The 17,103-nt window shown below is 40.2% G+C and overlaps 1 protein-coding gene across 5 annotated transcripts in view; it reads left to right on the forward strand.

The window, feature by feature from the left end:
- The window catches only part of slc4a4a (solute carrier family 4 member 4a), an 82,115-nt gene extending 78,425 nt beyond the window's left edge, over window positions 1-3,690 (forward strand). For all 5 annotated transcript variants that reach the window (XM_061767060.1, XM_061767064.1, XM_061767061.1 and 2 more), the window contains one exon: window positions 1,186-3,690. In XM_061767060.1, the coding sequence (XP_061623044.1) occupies window positions 1,186-1,294 (109 nt within the window). In that variant the 3' untranslated portion in view covers window positions 1,295-3,690. The remainder of the gene's footprint in view (window positions 1-1,185) is intronic.
- Window positions 3,691-17,103: the final 13,413 nt, after the last annotated feature.

The raw sequence follows: 17,103 nt of genomic DNA on the forward strand, positions 1-17,103 counted from the left end.
GAAATAAAGTAATTGACATCTATTAGTCTGGAAAGGGTTAAAAAGCCATTCCTAAAGTTTAACACTCCACTGAACCACTGTGAGAGCCATTATCCACAAATGGCGAAAACATGGAACAGTGGTGAACAGCCAGCCTACAAAATGACCCCAAGATGACGGTGACGACACAAAGGAACCCAGGAAAACATCTTAAGAACTGCAGGCCAGTACAGTTCAGTTGTCTTTAACTTTTAAGTACAATACATTTTCATCTAATCTTTTGGAAATGTTTGTTTTCAAATATTTATTTAGGTGCAATTTTGTGTAACTTACAGTAAGTGCAGCACATTTCATTAGTACGTTTTTTTGATTTTCCTATATTTAAGCACTAATCCACACCCGTGTGGCTCTAAAACCCTTTCTGTATGACCAAACCAGAATTACAGCGTAAAAGGCAGCTGCGCTCATGGGACGTCCGTAGTGTCAACACATCTCACAAGAAGTCTTTTTAACCAATTTGTGTACACAACTGCTTACTCAGCAAAAAAAAAAAAAAAAAAAACAACTTTTCATGTATTACTGTTCATGAAGAGCATCCGGAAGGTTGGCGCATGTTGTCTGTAATATCGGACAGAGCGTGATGATGTAACACTGCGATGACATTACAACCCTGCCAAACCCTAATCCCATCCCACTAAAGACAAATTGCCTTGTGCTCAAATGACCTCCTCACAGGCTTTCAAACTCAGGATATAGTCACAAGTTTAGAGACTGTTTCTCATTCAGTAACATGACAAAGTGTCTCTTGTGTCATCTTTGGATCAATGCCACCGTGTAACCTTTTACCGGACTGCTGTCACGCTTTGTCACTCTGTGCTTCTTTTTCAGGCTTTTGTACGACACACTGCTGTCGAGCTTTCTCCTACTCAGTCTGAGCTAAGGGATAGGCTATTTATTGATTTAAACATTTACTCATTGTCTCTCGAAAAGGAGTGCACAATATAACAATGCCAAAAAACTCTCACTCTGAAAAACTGAAACGACATTCATCACAAGCAAGCAACTCAACGTCAGATTTACAGTGCTAATGCTAGTTTAGTATTGCTCGTGATCTGGGATTTTATTTTAAAGCCATATTGCCTAGCCCTACTCTGTGCTTCTTTTTCAGGCCAATGTGTTAACAGCTACCGTGTTGATGTGTTTCAGCCGCGAGATGAGTCCGCTGAAGCCGGTGCCTCAAATTAGAATAGACATGGACCCGGACGACGGCAACCCTTTCTACTGGCGGAGCCGAGGATCCGAGACGTCTCTCTAGGCCTGCCAAGACTCCACCCGGAGGGGGGGGGGGCATCCAGGGCCGAGACCCCCCCACCCCCACCATCTTCTTCTTCTACTACAAATCAGAACAAGCAAGCTAACTCTACTACTTCTTCTATGCAACTGCAGCTCTGTCTTACCGCGCATGGAGTTCCCTCCCTGCTTCGTTTTATATCTATCATCCATCTATACTTTTATATGTACAAATATATAAATACAAATCTCTTATATATTATGATAACATTTTCCTGTAGCAGGAAAAGTACATTTTAATAGTCTACCTCTTGTTTCAAACGAACACGTGTCGATTGAGCTGGGGATTTGCTGTATCATAGACGGAAAAGGGGTGCTTATGTGATTAAATAGTTATTAACGGTTAATGGACAAGACACAGATTTTGATTTATTTTTATTAATTAAATCAGAGTTTATTTTATTTCATTTTTTAATGATTCTGTTTTTGTGTGTTGGTAACTTTTGCGTACGTCGGGTTTTCCTCAGCTATAAGCGATATCGTGTTTGCGATACGTTACCTTTCAAGTGGCTTATAAGGTCCATTCAGACTAGTATTCATAATATAATAAAAATCTGTGACATTCATGACTAATCAAAACTGACATTTATAACTCATAAATATTAGCCTTTTCATTTTCTTTTTTTAAAACAAGTTATCTTAAACACACGCACACACACACAAAATCCCCTATTCTAGTTCTGGAAAATAAAAAATCTTTATGACATTGCGCTATTTAGCTTAACTCATTCACTGCCAGCCTTCCCAGTTAACATGGATATTTGACTTCTAAAGCCGTCAATGGCAGTAAATGTGTTAACATTACGACTGGTAGGTGACTCCAAAATTACCTTAATTAAAATATATATATCTGTTGATCACTGAAATTTATTTCAAGTAGCTTTGGTCCCCAGAAAGACAAGTGTCCTGTGTCTTGTAATCCAGGCGGCTTTCTAGCGCAAAAAATTGGCATCTCAAATTGGACAGTGTCTTGAGTTTTGGGTATGTTCGGGGAGTGCTCAATACGCGTAATAAAAACCTCGTTTTTAACTAAACTATAGTTGACAACTTGCTGGAAGTGAAATTTTACTCCTGAAATTCCCCAAATATAATCTCTAAATCTAATAAATATGGAACACTGGCTATAGTCCCAGTAAAAGAAACTTTCATGTGACCTGTAATCCAAACGTTTCAACCTATTTGTCACCTCCATGGGGACACTAAACGATTCTAAAAGATAACTTGAAGTCATAAACTGTTGCAAATACCACATCTAAAAATGATACATACTGTATTTTTCTGTAGCCCCTGTAAAGAAACTGCCCTGTGTGATCCTAAATGATTCGAAAGCAAAACATTTTTCAGTAAACTCCTCAGATAGCACCTCTTAAAACATTAAATATTTCTCTCGAGCCCCTGTAAAGAAACTGCCTAGTGTCCTGTAATCCAGGCGTCATTCTAGCAACGGATTTGTCATCTAAAGGGTGACCCTGAACTATTCAAAAAGGTTTTTTTCAAATCTTAAACACCCCGAATATCACATCTAAAAATAATAACTCTTTCTTGTGTTTTCACTGTCTCAAGCCTCTCTAAAGAAATTGTACTGTGTCCTGTCATCCGGGTGGCACTGTAGCAACAGATTTGACATCTCAAGGGTGACGGTAAACTATTCTAAAGTGAATTTTTCGTTTTAAAAAAATAAAACAAAAAAACATTAAAAAGCACTATAATTTATTCTAAGTAGCTTTGATCAGCAGAAAGAAAAGTATCCTATGTCCTGTAATCTCGGTGACACTCTAGCAACAGATTTGACATCCCTAGGATGGAAATGATTCGATAGGTTTTAGTCAAAAATCTCCTTAAAAACTAGTAAATTCTATTGAGTAGCCTCAGTGTGTCTTGTATCCTGTAATTTAGGCGACACTGTTAAACAGAGTTGACGAAGTGACTGGTAATCTGCAATTATCAAGTGTGTTTATGACTGGTCATTTACAGAAGCGGTTTGTTTGTTTGTCCCACTTCAAGATATGTATTCACACCATTTAGAATATAAAGGCTGTCACATTGTGGATGTTGCGAAGGGTTTCCAATTGCACCGAAGAGCAGAATGGCCTATTTAACAGCATGTTAGCATGTTAGCCCATCAGCCAAAGTAACGATATGATATTTATAATCCACGTTTTTTGTTGTTGTTTTTTTTTTGCCAAAACAAATATAATAATAATCAATACATTTATGAGTTATGAACGGGCATAAAAACATAAGCTTTTTTTTCTTGTTTGACTGTTGATTAACCTTTTGGGTGACTTTTGAGAGTACGTACTTTAGACATTCTATTTTTCAAATGAAATGTATATTGAAAATAAAAATGTATTAAACGGACATGTGGTGTTGCCTTGTGATTGAATTATACACGTGCTTTGGAACGAAAAGTAGCCATGAACAGAATCAGCAGTTTGGTCCTCCCTTAAGAATGAACGCACAGCCCCCTCTAGTGGTCATTGTATCATATTGCAGGGGAGCGAGGCCAAAATTTCAATCACCTTTTCGGTATCTTATTACTTGCTGTACAGATGAACATATTACATGTATCTTTTTAAGAGAAAATTAACTCAAACATTGGATTATTAAAAAAAAAAAAAGCTGGCTACCTAAAATTGATGATTTATATTTTGGTGTAAAATTCCAAGTTTATTCTCATATATTAAGACTATAAACAAGTCCAACTTGTTTCTTGTAATATTATGACTTTATACCCTTGAAAAAGTGATTCACCCCCCCGTAAAATTACTATTTAAATCCTTGCATAATTACGATTTGGTTGTCATAGTACAACATATTTTGTCTAATGAAATCACAACTTGTAATATTGTGACTACTGCTGTTATATAACAAATTTGATCTTGTAGAGTTTCAGCCCTTTTTCTCTTAATACACTTTTGTGCGTTTTATTGCATTTTTTTCCGATAACATTAGTCCCTTAAAATTATGTTTAACATCAGAATATTGTGAGAATGTTTTCTCATAAATTAGCACATTTTCGCCCCTGTAACATGACCTTGTAATGTACAAACTTTAGTCATTTTTAGCCCCTCAATAAAGATTTTTATCATAAACCTTATCCCTTAAACATGACAATTCTTTTCTCATAATACATTACTCTCTTAAAATAGTGATTTATTTCACTCATAATTTCACCCTGTAAGACTTTTTTCTTGTAATATTACAACTTTAGTCCCTTAAAATTATTATTTATTTTTTCATAGAAATATAAAACGTTTTATTCAGGTAAAATTAAGATTTTTTTCTGTTCTACCTTTAAAACATTTTCCTCATAATATTACAAAACTTTCTTATATGTATATGTTTTTTTTGTTGTTGTTTTTTTTTTTTTTACACCAAAACAACACGTTTTATTCAGGTAAAAAAAAAAAAAAATCTCATATCTTTTGAACTTTTTTTCCCTCTCATTACAAGTTTAGTCCTTTAAAATTATTATTTATTTTCATGTTTTTATGTTTATTCAAGTAAAAGTTATTTATTAGATATAAAAGTTAAAACATTTTCTGGCGATATTACAACTTTGTTCTCTTAGAAAGATGCAACTTTCTTTCTTGCATTTTTTTCTCTTGTTTCAACTAATATTACAGTTTTATTCCTGAAAAATTACATTTATATTTTAAGCATAAAATAATGTTTTTCCGAGCTTTTTTTTATAATTTCAATTTGTATTCTTGTGAATTATTTAATTGTTAATTATAATAAATAAAAGTAGCAATAACTACTAGTGACCTTAAACAATAAATGACGTGAATGTCCATTCCTAATCTAATCAATTCCACCTAAAACCTGCCAGTAAGGTAGATAACAAGATGATCGGTTGGCATCAACCTGACCTCAGCTCATCCGGCTGCGCAATCGTGAGCATTCCGCCTTATTAACCAAGGAGCGTAAACAAATTCACATGCTGTCAAAGCAGAGATTTCATGCCAAAACTGTGACCTGGATGCTGGAAATGATGCCACTAGAGGACTGACAAGAGTTGTCACGCACACGTGCATACACACGCACACAACCAGTGCTGCATATGAACAGTTTGTACTTTTTTTTTTTGCACTTAAAGATTTTTTTTTTTGTATTCACTGAGCTTATTGAATTTTTTTTTAATGATGTCGTGTATTCTGTTTTCAAAGTGTGAGTGCAGTGCCCCCCCGCTATATTGCAGTGATCGTTTTTGTTTTTTTTAATCTGTTTTTACAGTACAGTGTTTACCCGCATATTCGCGGATTCACCTATTTGCAGACTTTTGGGGGAACGTATCCTCCATTATTTGATGTTTTTGTACCATCTAGTGGCATTTTGGTGCCAAGGAAATATCTTGAAGTGAGTTGTGGAACTTCATTTAGACAAACAAAAAATAGTGCTTTGCTGCCAACGGGTTACATTTATTGCCAATAACCCTTTTTAGGGTGATTAATTACTCCTGTTTTTGCTGTTGACGACAGGGCTCGGTCCCTATCTCCATGATAGTGAGGAGTGAATACTGTCTACTTATTGTAATGCTGTCGCATGTGGGAAAGGAGAGTCACAGTAGCCGATGCACTTTTCAGCTGTTTATTGAGCAGTAAAACACTCAGAGCTCACTCAAGCAGAAGCTGCTGTCGGCCACAGCTCATTCTCGGACACTCACACGCAGACTTGCCGACGTCACTTGCCACCCCACTAGGTCCCAGCGCTTAAAAGACACATATCCAACACACAGATACTACAATACGTACAGTATTTTCTTCACATTTTTACAGTACTTGCAATACTTCTGTGCGTGTTAAATTCTGTTTACAATTTGTTTAAAAATAGTTTTTTAATAAGTTTAACTCGTTCACTACCAGCCTTCCCAGTTAACATGGCCATTTGACTTCCAAAGCCGTCAATGGCAGTCAATGTGTTAGATGTGCTTAAAGCATGTATATATATATATATATATATATATATATATATATATATGGTCACTCCGGTTTCCACCCACATCCCAAAAAACATGCATGGTAGGTTAATTGAAGACTCTAAATTGCCCGTAGGTGTGAATGTGAGTGCGAATGGTTGTTTGTTTATATGTGCCCTGCGATTGGCTGGAACGACAAAAATGTCGAAGTGCTATAGCGCACTAGTGCTGCATATGAGAAATCTCATTAGAGCTGTTTCTATAGCTGCTCACAGGGCTGAGAGACTTGTATTTACAGTAATCACAGTGCAGCAGCTTGATTGTTGACGTCATCATGTGACATCACCGCACACCCACAAAACAAGCCAAATTTAAAAAGAAAATTATTATGTAAAAAGGCAATCCCACGTGTTTGAAGAAAAACATATCAATTTATTGTATTTGTTTTTTTCTTTTATTAAATAGAAAAAGCAAACAGAAGCTATACCAAGAAAAACATGATTATCTTTTATACTATACATTTGAAGCATTTGTGTGAGTTGGGTCAAATGTGAATTAAGTTCAGCTCCTGACCCCTTTTATTTCTAAGTGACTCTCCGTTGTGTATTTTTATGTTTTTATGCCTTAAAAAAAATAAAATCATTTTGTCAAAATGGCTATCTATTGTCGTCCTAGAACGACTCCAACTACCGGGACAAATTCCTTGTGTGTTTTTGAGATACTTGGCTAATAAAGAGGATTCTGCTTCTGATTCTGCAAACTCCTGCATACACATACATAACAAATCTTGCTCAAACCAGTGTGACTGACAGAGACGCACAGTTAATGAAAATTGACATTACTGCCAAATCTGATCTGGATCGGATCCAGGTTAAGCTTGGCTTCCAAACTCTGTGCACATATATGTATGTACAGTATATAATTCATGTGTAATTTTTTTTAGGTATATACTGTATAGGTAATCCCACTGACTAAATAGTATAATATGGTGGTCTTTACTTTGGGTTTATATTACTACTCATTTGGATTTTTGGGGTCAATGCAATATTGCAGACTATTCCTGCTTCCGTTATCATTCACATCAGTATACTAATTTTCAATAGTTTGAATATACTATATATTATTCATGTCATATCATGTCATGTCATATTTATGTCGTTTTCTTTTTTTTTTTTTTGCTACATACAATGGCACTGACTATGGTTTCTGTTGTTCACATTCACTTCTACTTATATTGTTTGAATTTATTTATGTTCCGCTTGTCATTTGCATCCGCATTTACATTGCATTGCTTATTATTCATATCCAGTTGCCACACACCGTGCTGCTCACATGCCTCGTGTTGTAAATATGGATATTTATGGATTGATCTCCTTAATATTCCATATTTCTGTTATAACAAAGAAATCCTCCATAGTGAGATTAAATAAAGGTATATTCTGTTGTAGGCGGCACGGTGGAGGACTGGTTGGAGCGTCTGCCTCACAGTTCTGCGGACCGGGGTTCAATCCCCGTCCCCGCCCGTGTGGAGTTCACATGTTCTCCCCGTGCCTGCGTGGGTTTTCTTCGGGCACTCCGGTTTCCTCCCACATCCCAAAAACATGCATGGTAGGTTAACTGACGTCTCTAAATTGCCCCTAGGTGTGACTGTGAGTGCGAATGGTTGTTTGTTTGTATGTGCCCTGCGATTGGCTGGCAACCAGTTCAGGGTGTACCCCGCCTCCTGCCCGATGACAGCTGGGATAGGCTCCGGCACGCCCGCGACCCTAGTGAGGAGAAGCGGCTCAGAAAATGGATGGATGGATGGATATTCTGTTGTAACCTTTTGCATTTGGGATTCTAATAAGCACGAAAGGGGTGGCCACCTGTAATGACCTATACCTGATGCTGAGGCCGAGGTGATTTTTCTTTTTTTTAATCACAGATTCCTGGCAGGTGGCGAGCTCTTTTGATGTGTAAATGCCGTCAAAGTGAAATGCAGAAGGCCAATTTATTTGAAGTGTGAGGCTTGTTCAAAAATCTTCAGGCTCGAGACACAAGAAAGTGTTTTAAGTTTCGAGGCTATCAGGACAAAACTATTGGTCTAGTTCATATATGTCAAACTCAGGCCCAGGGGCCAAAGTTGGCCCACGATGTAATTATATTTGGCCCGAAAGACCATATCAAATGTGTATTAGAGTTGGCCCACCAGTATATCGCACATGCATCACTCACTAATATTACAAATCCCAGAATGCTTTGCTAGTGTGTCGGCCCATCAGTCTAGCCCGGCGAGCGGTCCTTCCCTTTCTGTTGTAGTCGTTAGCAACTATGCTACCAGTCTCCTCAAGCAAATTTACACTTCCCTTTCCCAAAAATGGCCAAACGAAAGATGGAAAACGGTTAACTTCCAAGACAGGTGGGAGGCAGATTGTCTGTTCACTAAAGTAAAAGACAGACCTTTTTGTCTGTAACAAAGAATATAACATAATTGAATTCATGTGTTTTTTTAATGCCCTTTATCAACTCCAAGGCGTAGACTGTTAATAGTTTGAAGTTTGGATTTTTATTGAAGGACATTCTTATTTTTTTGGGTTGTTTTGTTGTTGGCCTTTGAAAAAAGATTTACATCAAAAAGAAAGGTAGTTGGAGATAGTTAAATAGAAGATGGAGAGAGAAGAATTCATGTTATCTATTTAAATACAAAACAACAAATAAATACCACTGATGTCTTTTATCGCAAATTTGATTTCGCGTGTTTATAATATTAAAGTTTGTTTATTCCAGATTCAGTGTTTAAGCAAAATGTAAGTTTGTTGTCATATGATAAACTTTCGTGCCGCATTTCTTGAGAGGCGGGAAACATAGACATCGCAGTGATTTTTCATTCAATATTGAGTTTGGTCCACGACGTTGTCCCAATTTTCAATTTTGACCCACCGTGAATTTGAGTTTGACACCCCCGGTCTCGTTGATTCATTGACTGATTAAGAAGTGAACAGAGAACATTCAAAGTCCCTGTTAAGTGAGAATAAATGTCTTCTAAATTTGACACACCACAGCCAAGAGCATTGCTAACAATCCTGCCAAATTTGAATGATTCCAAAAATTGCCAAGTATATATAAAAAATAAATAAATCAAGCCATTCTCTCTGCTCTCGAATGCTGTGGGTGTGGCCGCTACACTACATGAAACCACACCTCCTCCACTGTCAACTTACTCAATACCTTCAACGATGACCTGGCAAAATGGATGCGACTTCCTCTGGCATCATCATCAATTGGCAGTGTCGACAATGGAATTAGACATGTTTGAACAAAAAGATGTTAGCACTGTAATGCACTTGGCTTTACCCACTGCATGGTTAAGGTCATTCTAGATTCCCCTCCCGAGTTTGAAACTTTAACAATTGTCAATTTGATGAACAACAACATTACAGGAGGACAACATCCTTCCCTTTCACTTATTGTGTTTGCTACATGCTTAAGGCGCTAATGCGGCTGCAAAACTCCAGGACATCATCTTGGTTACAGAGAAAAGGAGACGATTTGAAGACACGTGTCCAAACGAGGAGCACGTCTAATCAGCAACACAAGCAAAAGCCTTCAAATCCGACCAATACTGATACCGCTAACATTAGGGTGGAATAGATTTTTTTTTATATATGTGCTCCCAAATGCTTAATGGGAGCAGAATTGCAAGGCGTGGCTGTGTGGCGTCTGTTCCATTTGGGCCGAGGGAGGCAGCCACGCGCTGACATCACGTGCACAACTTTAAAGCTCTTTTTAAAACGAGCCCATTTGGAGCATTTCCGAGGAGAGTTGAAGAGTCATTACGCTACATTGAACGCAGCATTTTAAATACTGTGTCATAAAAACGTGTCTTTACTCTTGCCACGTATTTCATCATCCGATTCACCAATTATCCTCCTGTTTTTAGTGCTTTTGTGGTTGTGAGGGTAAAACGTATTGGAACAAAACATAAAAGGTCTTATTTTGTCCGGATCAGACGTTATTTACGTTATGTAAATGTGACACGGATCCGTACGAGATTTGGCAGTAATGTTCAGACACTTACTATATATGGTTTATCCTGGCTTAAACAGGATTTTAGTATGTTATGCTAGAACAGGGCAGCACGGTGGATGACTGGTTAGAGCGTCTGCCTCACAGTTCTGAGGACCGGGGTTCAATCCCCGGCCCCGCCTCTGTGGAGTCTGCATGTTCTCCCCGTGCCTGCGTGGGTTTTCCCCGGGCACTCCGGTTTCCTCCCACATCCCAAAAACATGCATGCTAGGTTGATTGAGGACTCTTAATTGGCCTTAGGTATGAAGGTGTGCGCCAATGGTTGTATGTTTATATGCGCCCTGCGATTGGCTGGTGACCAGTTCAGGGTGCACCCCGCCTCTCGCCCGAAGATAGCTGGGATAGGCTCCAGCACGCCTGCGACCCAAGTGAGGAGAAGCGGAACGGAAGATGAATGAATGAATGAATGTCAGAACAGTGATTCCCAACCAGCGTGCCGTGAGAACTCTTTAGGTGTGCTGCGGAAAGTTATCAAAAATGTTGCATTTTAATTTATTTACAACAAATATCTTTAAAAATCTTTGTTCATCTATATCTATGTCAGTGACATGTAGTGACAGACAGAACAAATAAATGTTCTTCTATTAGATGGCAGAAAGTACATATTGGACTTGTGTATTCACTTTTTGTGACATTTGTGTTTTTGGGTGTGGTAGATTTTTTGAGGGCCGAATTTGAGGGTAAAGGGAGAAGGACTTTAAATAATAAATACAACAGTAGAGAGCAATGGTGAGTTTGGAAGGAGGTGAAGAAACGGATCCAAACAGGTTGCAATAGGTGGAGGAAAGTGTCAGATGTGAATTTCGACAGCAGCAAGAATAGTCGGTGGCGTTTTGTGCTTTTATGATGAACATCACAGCCAAATCCCTGCATTCTCCCGTGGAGAACTGCAGCTATCCAATCTAGTCTATTCTTTTTTTTTTTTTTACAAAGCTCTGAAAATAAAGCCAGCTCCCCTTGTAGATTGGCAGGCGAAGTTTATTCTCAGGTGGTGAGCTTGCGAGTGCACTTGAACATCAAGAGACTGCACGTTTTTAGCTAGAAGAAATAAGATGGACTTGCTCGCTATTTTTACCATTTTCAAATCACATGGGAAAAATGTGACGGGAGAGTCGACGTAAAGGGCGTCTACGGAATGGTTTGCGCTCAGGTAATTGTTATGCAGCATTGCTATTAGTGGCATCCCGAAACAACTCTCACAGTACTGAAATACTCTCATGTCCGCCAGCCAAAGGCTGAGCTGCAGTGGCTCGAGAGCAAGGAAGTAACATTTCTTGTCACTTTCCTACTCTGTTCCGGGTGGGAACTTAGTACACCTCTGGACTGAATGGGAAAAATCAGAATAGGAATCCATTTTTTTGACTAGCTGTCTGTGAGCCACCCAAAATGGGTCCATGACCAGAGTTGGGGAAGTTCATTTTCTACGCGAACTAGTAACACTAGTAGCCAGCTGCAGGTTTCACCCTACAATCTCAAAAACATGAGGAAAAACAGGACTTTTCTTCTTAATGTGCAAACAAAAACACGCAACACAGTATGACGGGAACAATGGTGAAATGACTTTGATAACTTTGCATTCTAGCACCTCTGACTATATTAACAACATATTCTATCTTATCTATTCTTATATTACAAAACCAAATAAATTCCATGTTACCACAGAGTGATGGTGCAGTGTTTTAACTAAAGCATTCTGATACAAATCATTTTCCGAACAAAAAACACATTCTCTCCCATTTAGGGTGTGTCCCTGAACACACCTCGCGCATTTAAACGATGAATAGTGGGCGCACTGAATCGGTCGCCAAATACGGCATTTATTCCCCGACATCGTATATACTGTGTTCAGATGGGCTTTGTCCAGGAAGTCTCTAACAAAATCTGGCACGCTTCAATGAAAATAAACTGTTGACAGACAATGAAAATAAATTCACAGACACCAGAATGAGTGCGTTTCATTGACTGAACTCGTTAAGGTACAACGCTGTCCTTGACCCGCTTTCGGGTCCCGACCCACCAGTTGAAAATCGCTACGCTAACACACTGCTGAAATGTTCTCACTACTCACACTACTCATTTTTTTCCGTTCACTAAAAGAATTTCTACTAAATGGTCCCACACAACTGAAACGCTCTTCTTGTCCTCACTACTGACATTTTTTCGCTCACACACGCTACTGAAATGTGCTCGCATTCACTACTGGAATGCTCTCACATACTGCTGAAATACTCTCATACGCCCTCCTGAAACACTATTCACACAACTGAAATCTTTTTTACACGCACACACTACTGAAACACTCTCACACACACGACTGAAATACTCGCACGTATACGACGGAATTTCTTTGCCCACATACACTATTGAAACAATCTCACACAGTAATCTTTTTCACTCATGCTGTACATACTGCTGAAATGCTGTGGTTATATTTTGCAAGTTGAACACAATAAGTCTATATTTTAAGTTCTTTTAGCAAAATACAATTTTGTGTGGTCATGCGAGATGTATTTTAACCTTAAAATAGGTAGCTTAGCATAGCAAAACATGAGTTGAATGAAGTGTGTCAGTGGAGGCGCTGGGCTTTTTCTCGGGTGCATTTTGAGCAGGTAGTAGCACAAAAATTTGCGATGCTGATGAAGGCGCTGTCTCACCGCAACCCCTCCCCACCACCCCCCACCCCGGCAGGCAAACAGCCGTCAGATGAAGGAGAGGCTGACATGTCACAAAGTATCGGCCTTAACGCCGTCGTCACGTCTGAGCCAATCAGCATCTGACACTTTTTCAAAAAAAAATACAAACGCCTGCTGTGCATTTTGATTCTGCTCTTGTCAGCAAAGTCGACTCCAAATAGCTTTTACTAGTGTAAAAACACTTCAAAGAAACATCCAAGGATTAACTGTGCATATGTGGGCTCATGATCTTTGTTGCTTTTTTTGTGAGTAAGACGCATTAAAAAGTGGAGCGCCGTCGCTAATGTCACGCGAGACGTCAGCAGAAGTCGGTAGACTAGGTGCATATTGTACTCCTTAAGAGTACCGTTACTTTAGAATAATATGACTCAAGTAGAAGTAAAAAATAGCCCTCCAAATAATTAAGAGTAAGAAAGCACTCAGTGAAAAAACGACTGAGTAACTTTTAAATCAGAGCATGAACGTCAAATAAAATAAAACTAAATAAAATATGAATGTGCAAATTCAGATATTGCTGAACAATATCACTTCCATCTAAAACATAATAAATAAAATCTTTATAAAATAAAATCTTTGTAAAATAAAAGCAATGAAGGCAAATTCAGCTCCAAGAAATGTTTTTATATTGTATTGTTTCCACTTGCTAAACAGCACAATACAATACTGGTTCACCAGGCAGGTTACAAAAGCAGGAACAAGGCAGCAGTGGCTATCAAAACTATAATGAATGTGTGTGCCAGGTTTTTGTGTTGTTATTGCAAAAGAATTTTGAACAAGATAAATCATTTTAAAACATTTTACACCATTTATGTGACCTAGAATCTGTACATCTCAACTGATTTATGTTATATCTTTTTGAGAGGGGAGGTGAAAATAAACAAATGAACTTTGGCAGAACTTCACATATGTCCCGGGGGGAGGCGGGGGACATTGAGTCCGAATGGAGCATATTCCGCGCTTCCATTGCCGAGGTGGCTGACCGCAGCTGTGGCCGTAAGCTGGTCGGTGCCTGTCGTGTCGGCAATCCCCGAACCCGTTGGTGTCCGTCAAGGGATGCCGTCAAGCTGAAGAAGGAGTCCTATCGGGCCTTTTTGGCCTGTGGGACTTCTGAGGCAGCTGATGTGTACCGGCTGGCCAAGCGGAATGCAGCTTTGGTGGTAGCTGAGGTAAAAACTCGGACATGGGAGGAGTTCGGTGAGGCCATGGGGAAAGACTTCCGGACGGCTTCGGGGAAATTCTGGTCCACCATCCGGCGTCTCAGGAAGGGGAAGCAGTACACCATCAACACTGTGTACAGTGAGGATGGGGCACTGCTGACCTTGACTCGGGACATTGTGAGCCGGTGGGGAGAATACTTCGAAGACCTCCTCAATTCCACCGGGAGTCTTGTGGGAGGTGCTTCGGGAGTATGGAGTGCCGAACACCCTGATATGGGCTGTTTGGTCCCTGTACGACCGGAGTCAGAGATTGGTGAGGGTTGGACTCCGCCAAGGCTGCCCTTTGTCACAGATTCTGTTCATAACTTTTATGGACAGAATTTCTAGGCGCAGCCGAGGCGTAGAGGGGGTTCGGTTTGGTGGCCTCGGTATTGCATCTCTGCTTTTTGGAGATGATGTGGGTCTGTTGGCTTCATCAAGCCGTGACCTCCAACTCTCATTGGAGCAGTTCGCAGCCGAGTGTGAAGCGGCTGGGATGAGAATCAGCACCTCCAAATCTGAAACCATGGTCCTCAGTCGGAAAAGGGTGGCGTGCCCTCTCCAGGTCGGGGATGAGATCCTGCCCTAAGTGCAGGAGTTTCAAGTATCTTGGGGTCTTGTTTCACCCGTGAGGGAAGAATGGAGCAGGAGATCGACAGGCGGATTGGTGCAGCGTGTGCAGTGATGCGGACTTTGTATCGGTCCTTTGTGGTGAAGAAGGAGCCAAGCCGAAAGGCAAAGTTCTCAATTTAGCGGTCGATCTATGTTCCTACCCTCACCTATGGTCACGAGCTGTGGGTCGTGACCGAAAGAACAAGATCCAGGATACAAGCGGCCGAAATGAGTTTCCTCCGCAGGGTGTCCAGGGCTCTCCCTTAGATATAGGGTGAGAAGCTCGGTCATCCGGGAGGATCTCAGAGTAGAGCCGCTGTTCCTCCGCATTGAGAGGAGCCAGATGAGGTGGCTCGGGCTATCTGATTAGGATGAGTCCTGGACGCCTCCCCGGTGAGGTGTTCCGGGCACGTCCCACCGGGAGGAGTCCCCGGGAATGACCCAGGACACGCTGGAGAGACTACGTCTCTCGGCTGGCCTGGGAACGCCTCAGGATCCCCTCGGAAGTTTTAGATGAAGTGTCTGGAGAAAGGGAAGGCTGGGCCTCCCTGCTAAAGCTACTGCCCCCGCGACCGGACCTCGGATAAGCGGAGGAAAATGGATGGATGGATGAATTAAAACAAAAACAGGACTTTTGTCCTTAAGGTGCAAACAAAAACACCCAATACAGTATGACAGGGACAATGGTGAAAGGACATTGATAACTTTGCACTCCTTGCAGCTCTGGCTGACTGTATTAACAAAATATTTCTATAAGATCTATTCTTATTTTACAAAATAATATACATTTCATATTATGACGGTGTGATCGTACAGAGTTTTAACTAAAGCATTTTGATACAAATAATAATTTTCCTAGTAATCAATTTTGACAATTATTTACTGTATTACAAAAAAACCCCCACCAAAGTACATATTCGCTCCGATTTATGCAGTGTCCCTGAAGGCACCTCGCGTTATCACACAGCTGCAAGGTGCCTGCCATGAATAGCGGCTGTAGCCAAATACAGCGTTTATCCCCGACATATGACGGCACATACACATATATAGCGTTTTCAGCTGAGTTTTGTCTTGTAACGTCCTAACAAAACCTGGCACTCTTGAATGGAATTGAAATAACGTAATATGAACTAGTCCAGGAACCTTTGTTCATTTTTGTTCAGGTACAGCACTGGGCGCCATCACTCTTTCTAGAAACATTGGATTACTGTTTCAGCTTCCCATGACAGCGAGCCTCTTAGAAGGGGTGTGGAGTTTGTAAGGTTAAGGCAAACTAATGCTATGCTGGACTCGAACAACACACATAGTCCTACGTGTAGATTAGAGTGACATACTACACATTCTGATCCACTACCCAGTAATGCATTGCAGCCTGTTATGCTTTCTACCGAGGTAGTACTTTGTGAAGAGTTTTTGCAATCTTCTCCCATTCATTCTACTGACGACAAGTCGAGACAAAATATCCATCTTTTTACAGAAAAATAATTGTCCGTGTTGTGTATATGTGGGCGGCACGTAGGATGACTGCTTAGCACATCTACCTCACAGTTCTGAGGACCCGGGTTCAAATCTGGCCCGGCCTGTGTGGAGTTTGCATGTTCTCCCTGTGACTGTGTCATTTTTTTCTGGGTACTCCGGTTTCTCCCACATCGCAAAAAACATGCATGGTAGGTTCATTGAACTCTAAATTGCCTGTCGGTGTGCATGTGAGTGCGAATGGTTGTTTGTTTATATGTGCCCTGCAATTGGCTGGCGACCAGTTCAGGGTGTACCCCTCCTCTCACCCGAAGATAGTTAGGATACGCTCCAGCCTGCCCGCGACCCGAGTGAGGTTAAGTGGTATGGAAAATGAATGAATTAAGGTGTATGTGTGTGTACGTTGTGTATGTGTGCGCAGCGAGGAAAGTCATGCCCACTTTCCTCAAAAGCTTTGCTAGTCAATGATCTTATCAGAGACCATCATTTTAATATGTTGGGTCTTTGCAAGACTTGGTTAAAACCAAATACGTTTTTTACCATTTAATGATGCGTCTCCCCCAAACCTTCCGTGTCCTCTTAATCTGTTTTCAACGTTAGCACTAGCCCAAACATCGAGTTTAAAGCATTCGAGGCTCTTGTTATGCGATCTACATCACCATTGCCATTCTATCTTGCAGTTACTTTAACCCCCCTCACTCTGACTTTTTAGATGAATTCTCAGAATTTATTACTGACTTGGTGACCCACGCAGACAATATATTAATCATGGGTGACTTCAATATTCATAAGAATTCCCCGTCGGAACCTC

This window comes from Phyllopteryx taeniolatus, chromosome 3, assembly GCF_024500385.1.
Source record: "Phyllopteryx taeniolatus isolate TA_2022b chromosome 3, UOR_Ptae_1.2, whole genome shotgun sequence".
NCBI lineage: Eukaryota > Metazoa > Chordata > Actinopteri > Syngnathiformes > Syngnathidae > Phyllopteryx > Phyllopteryx taeniolatus.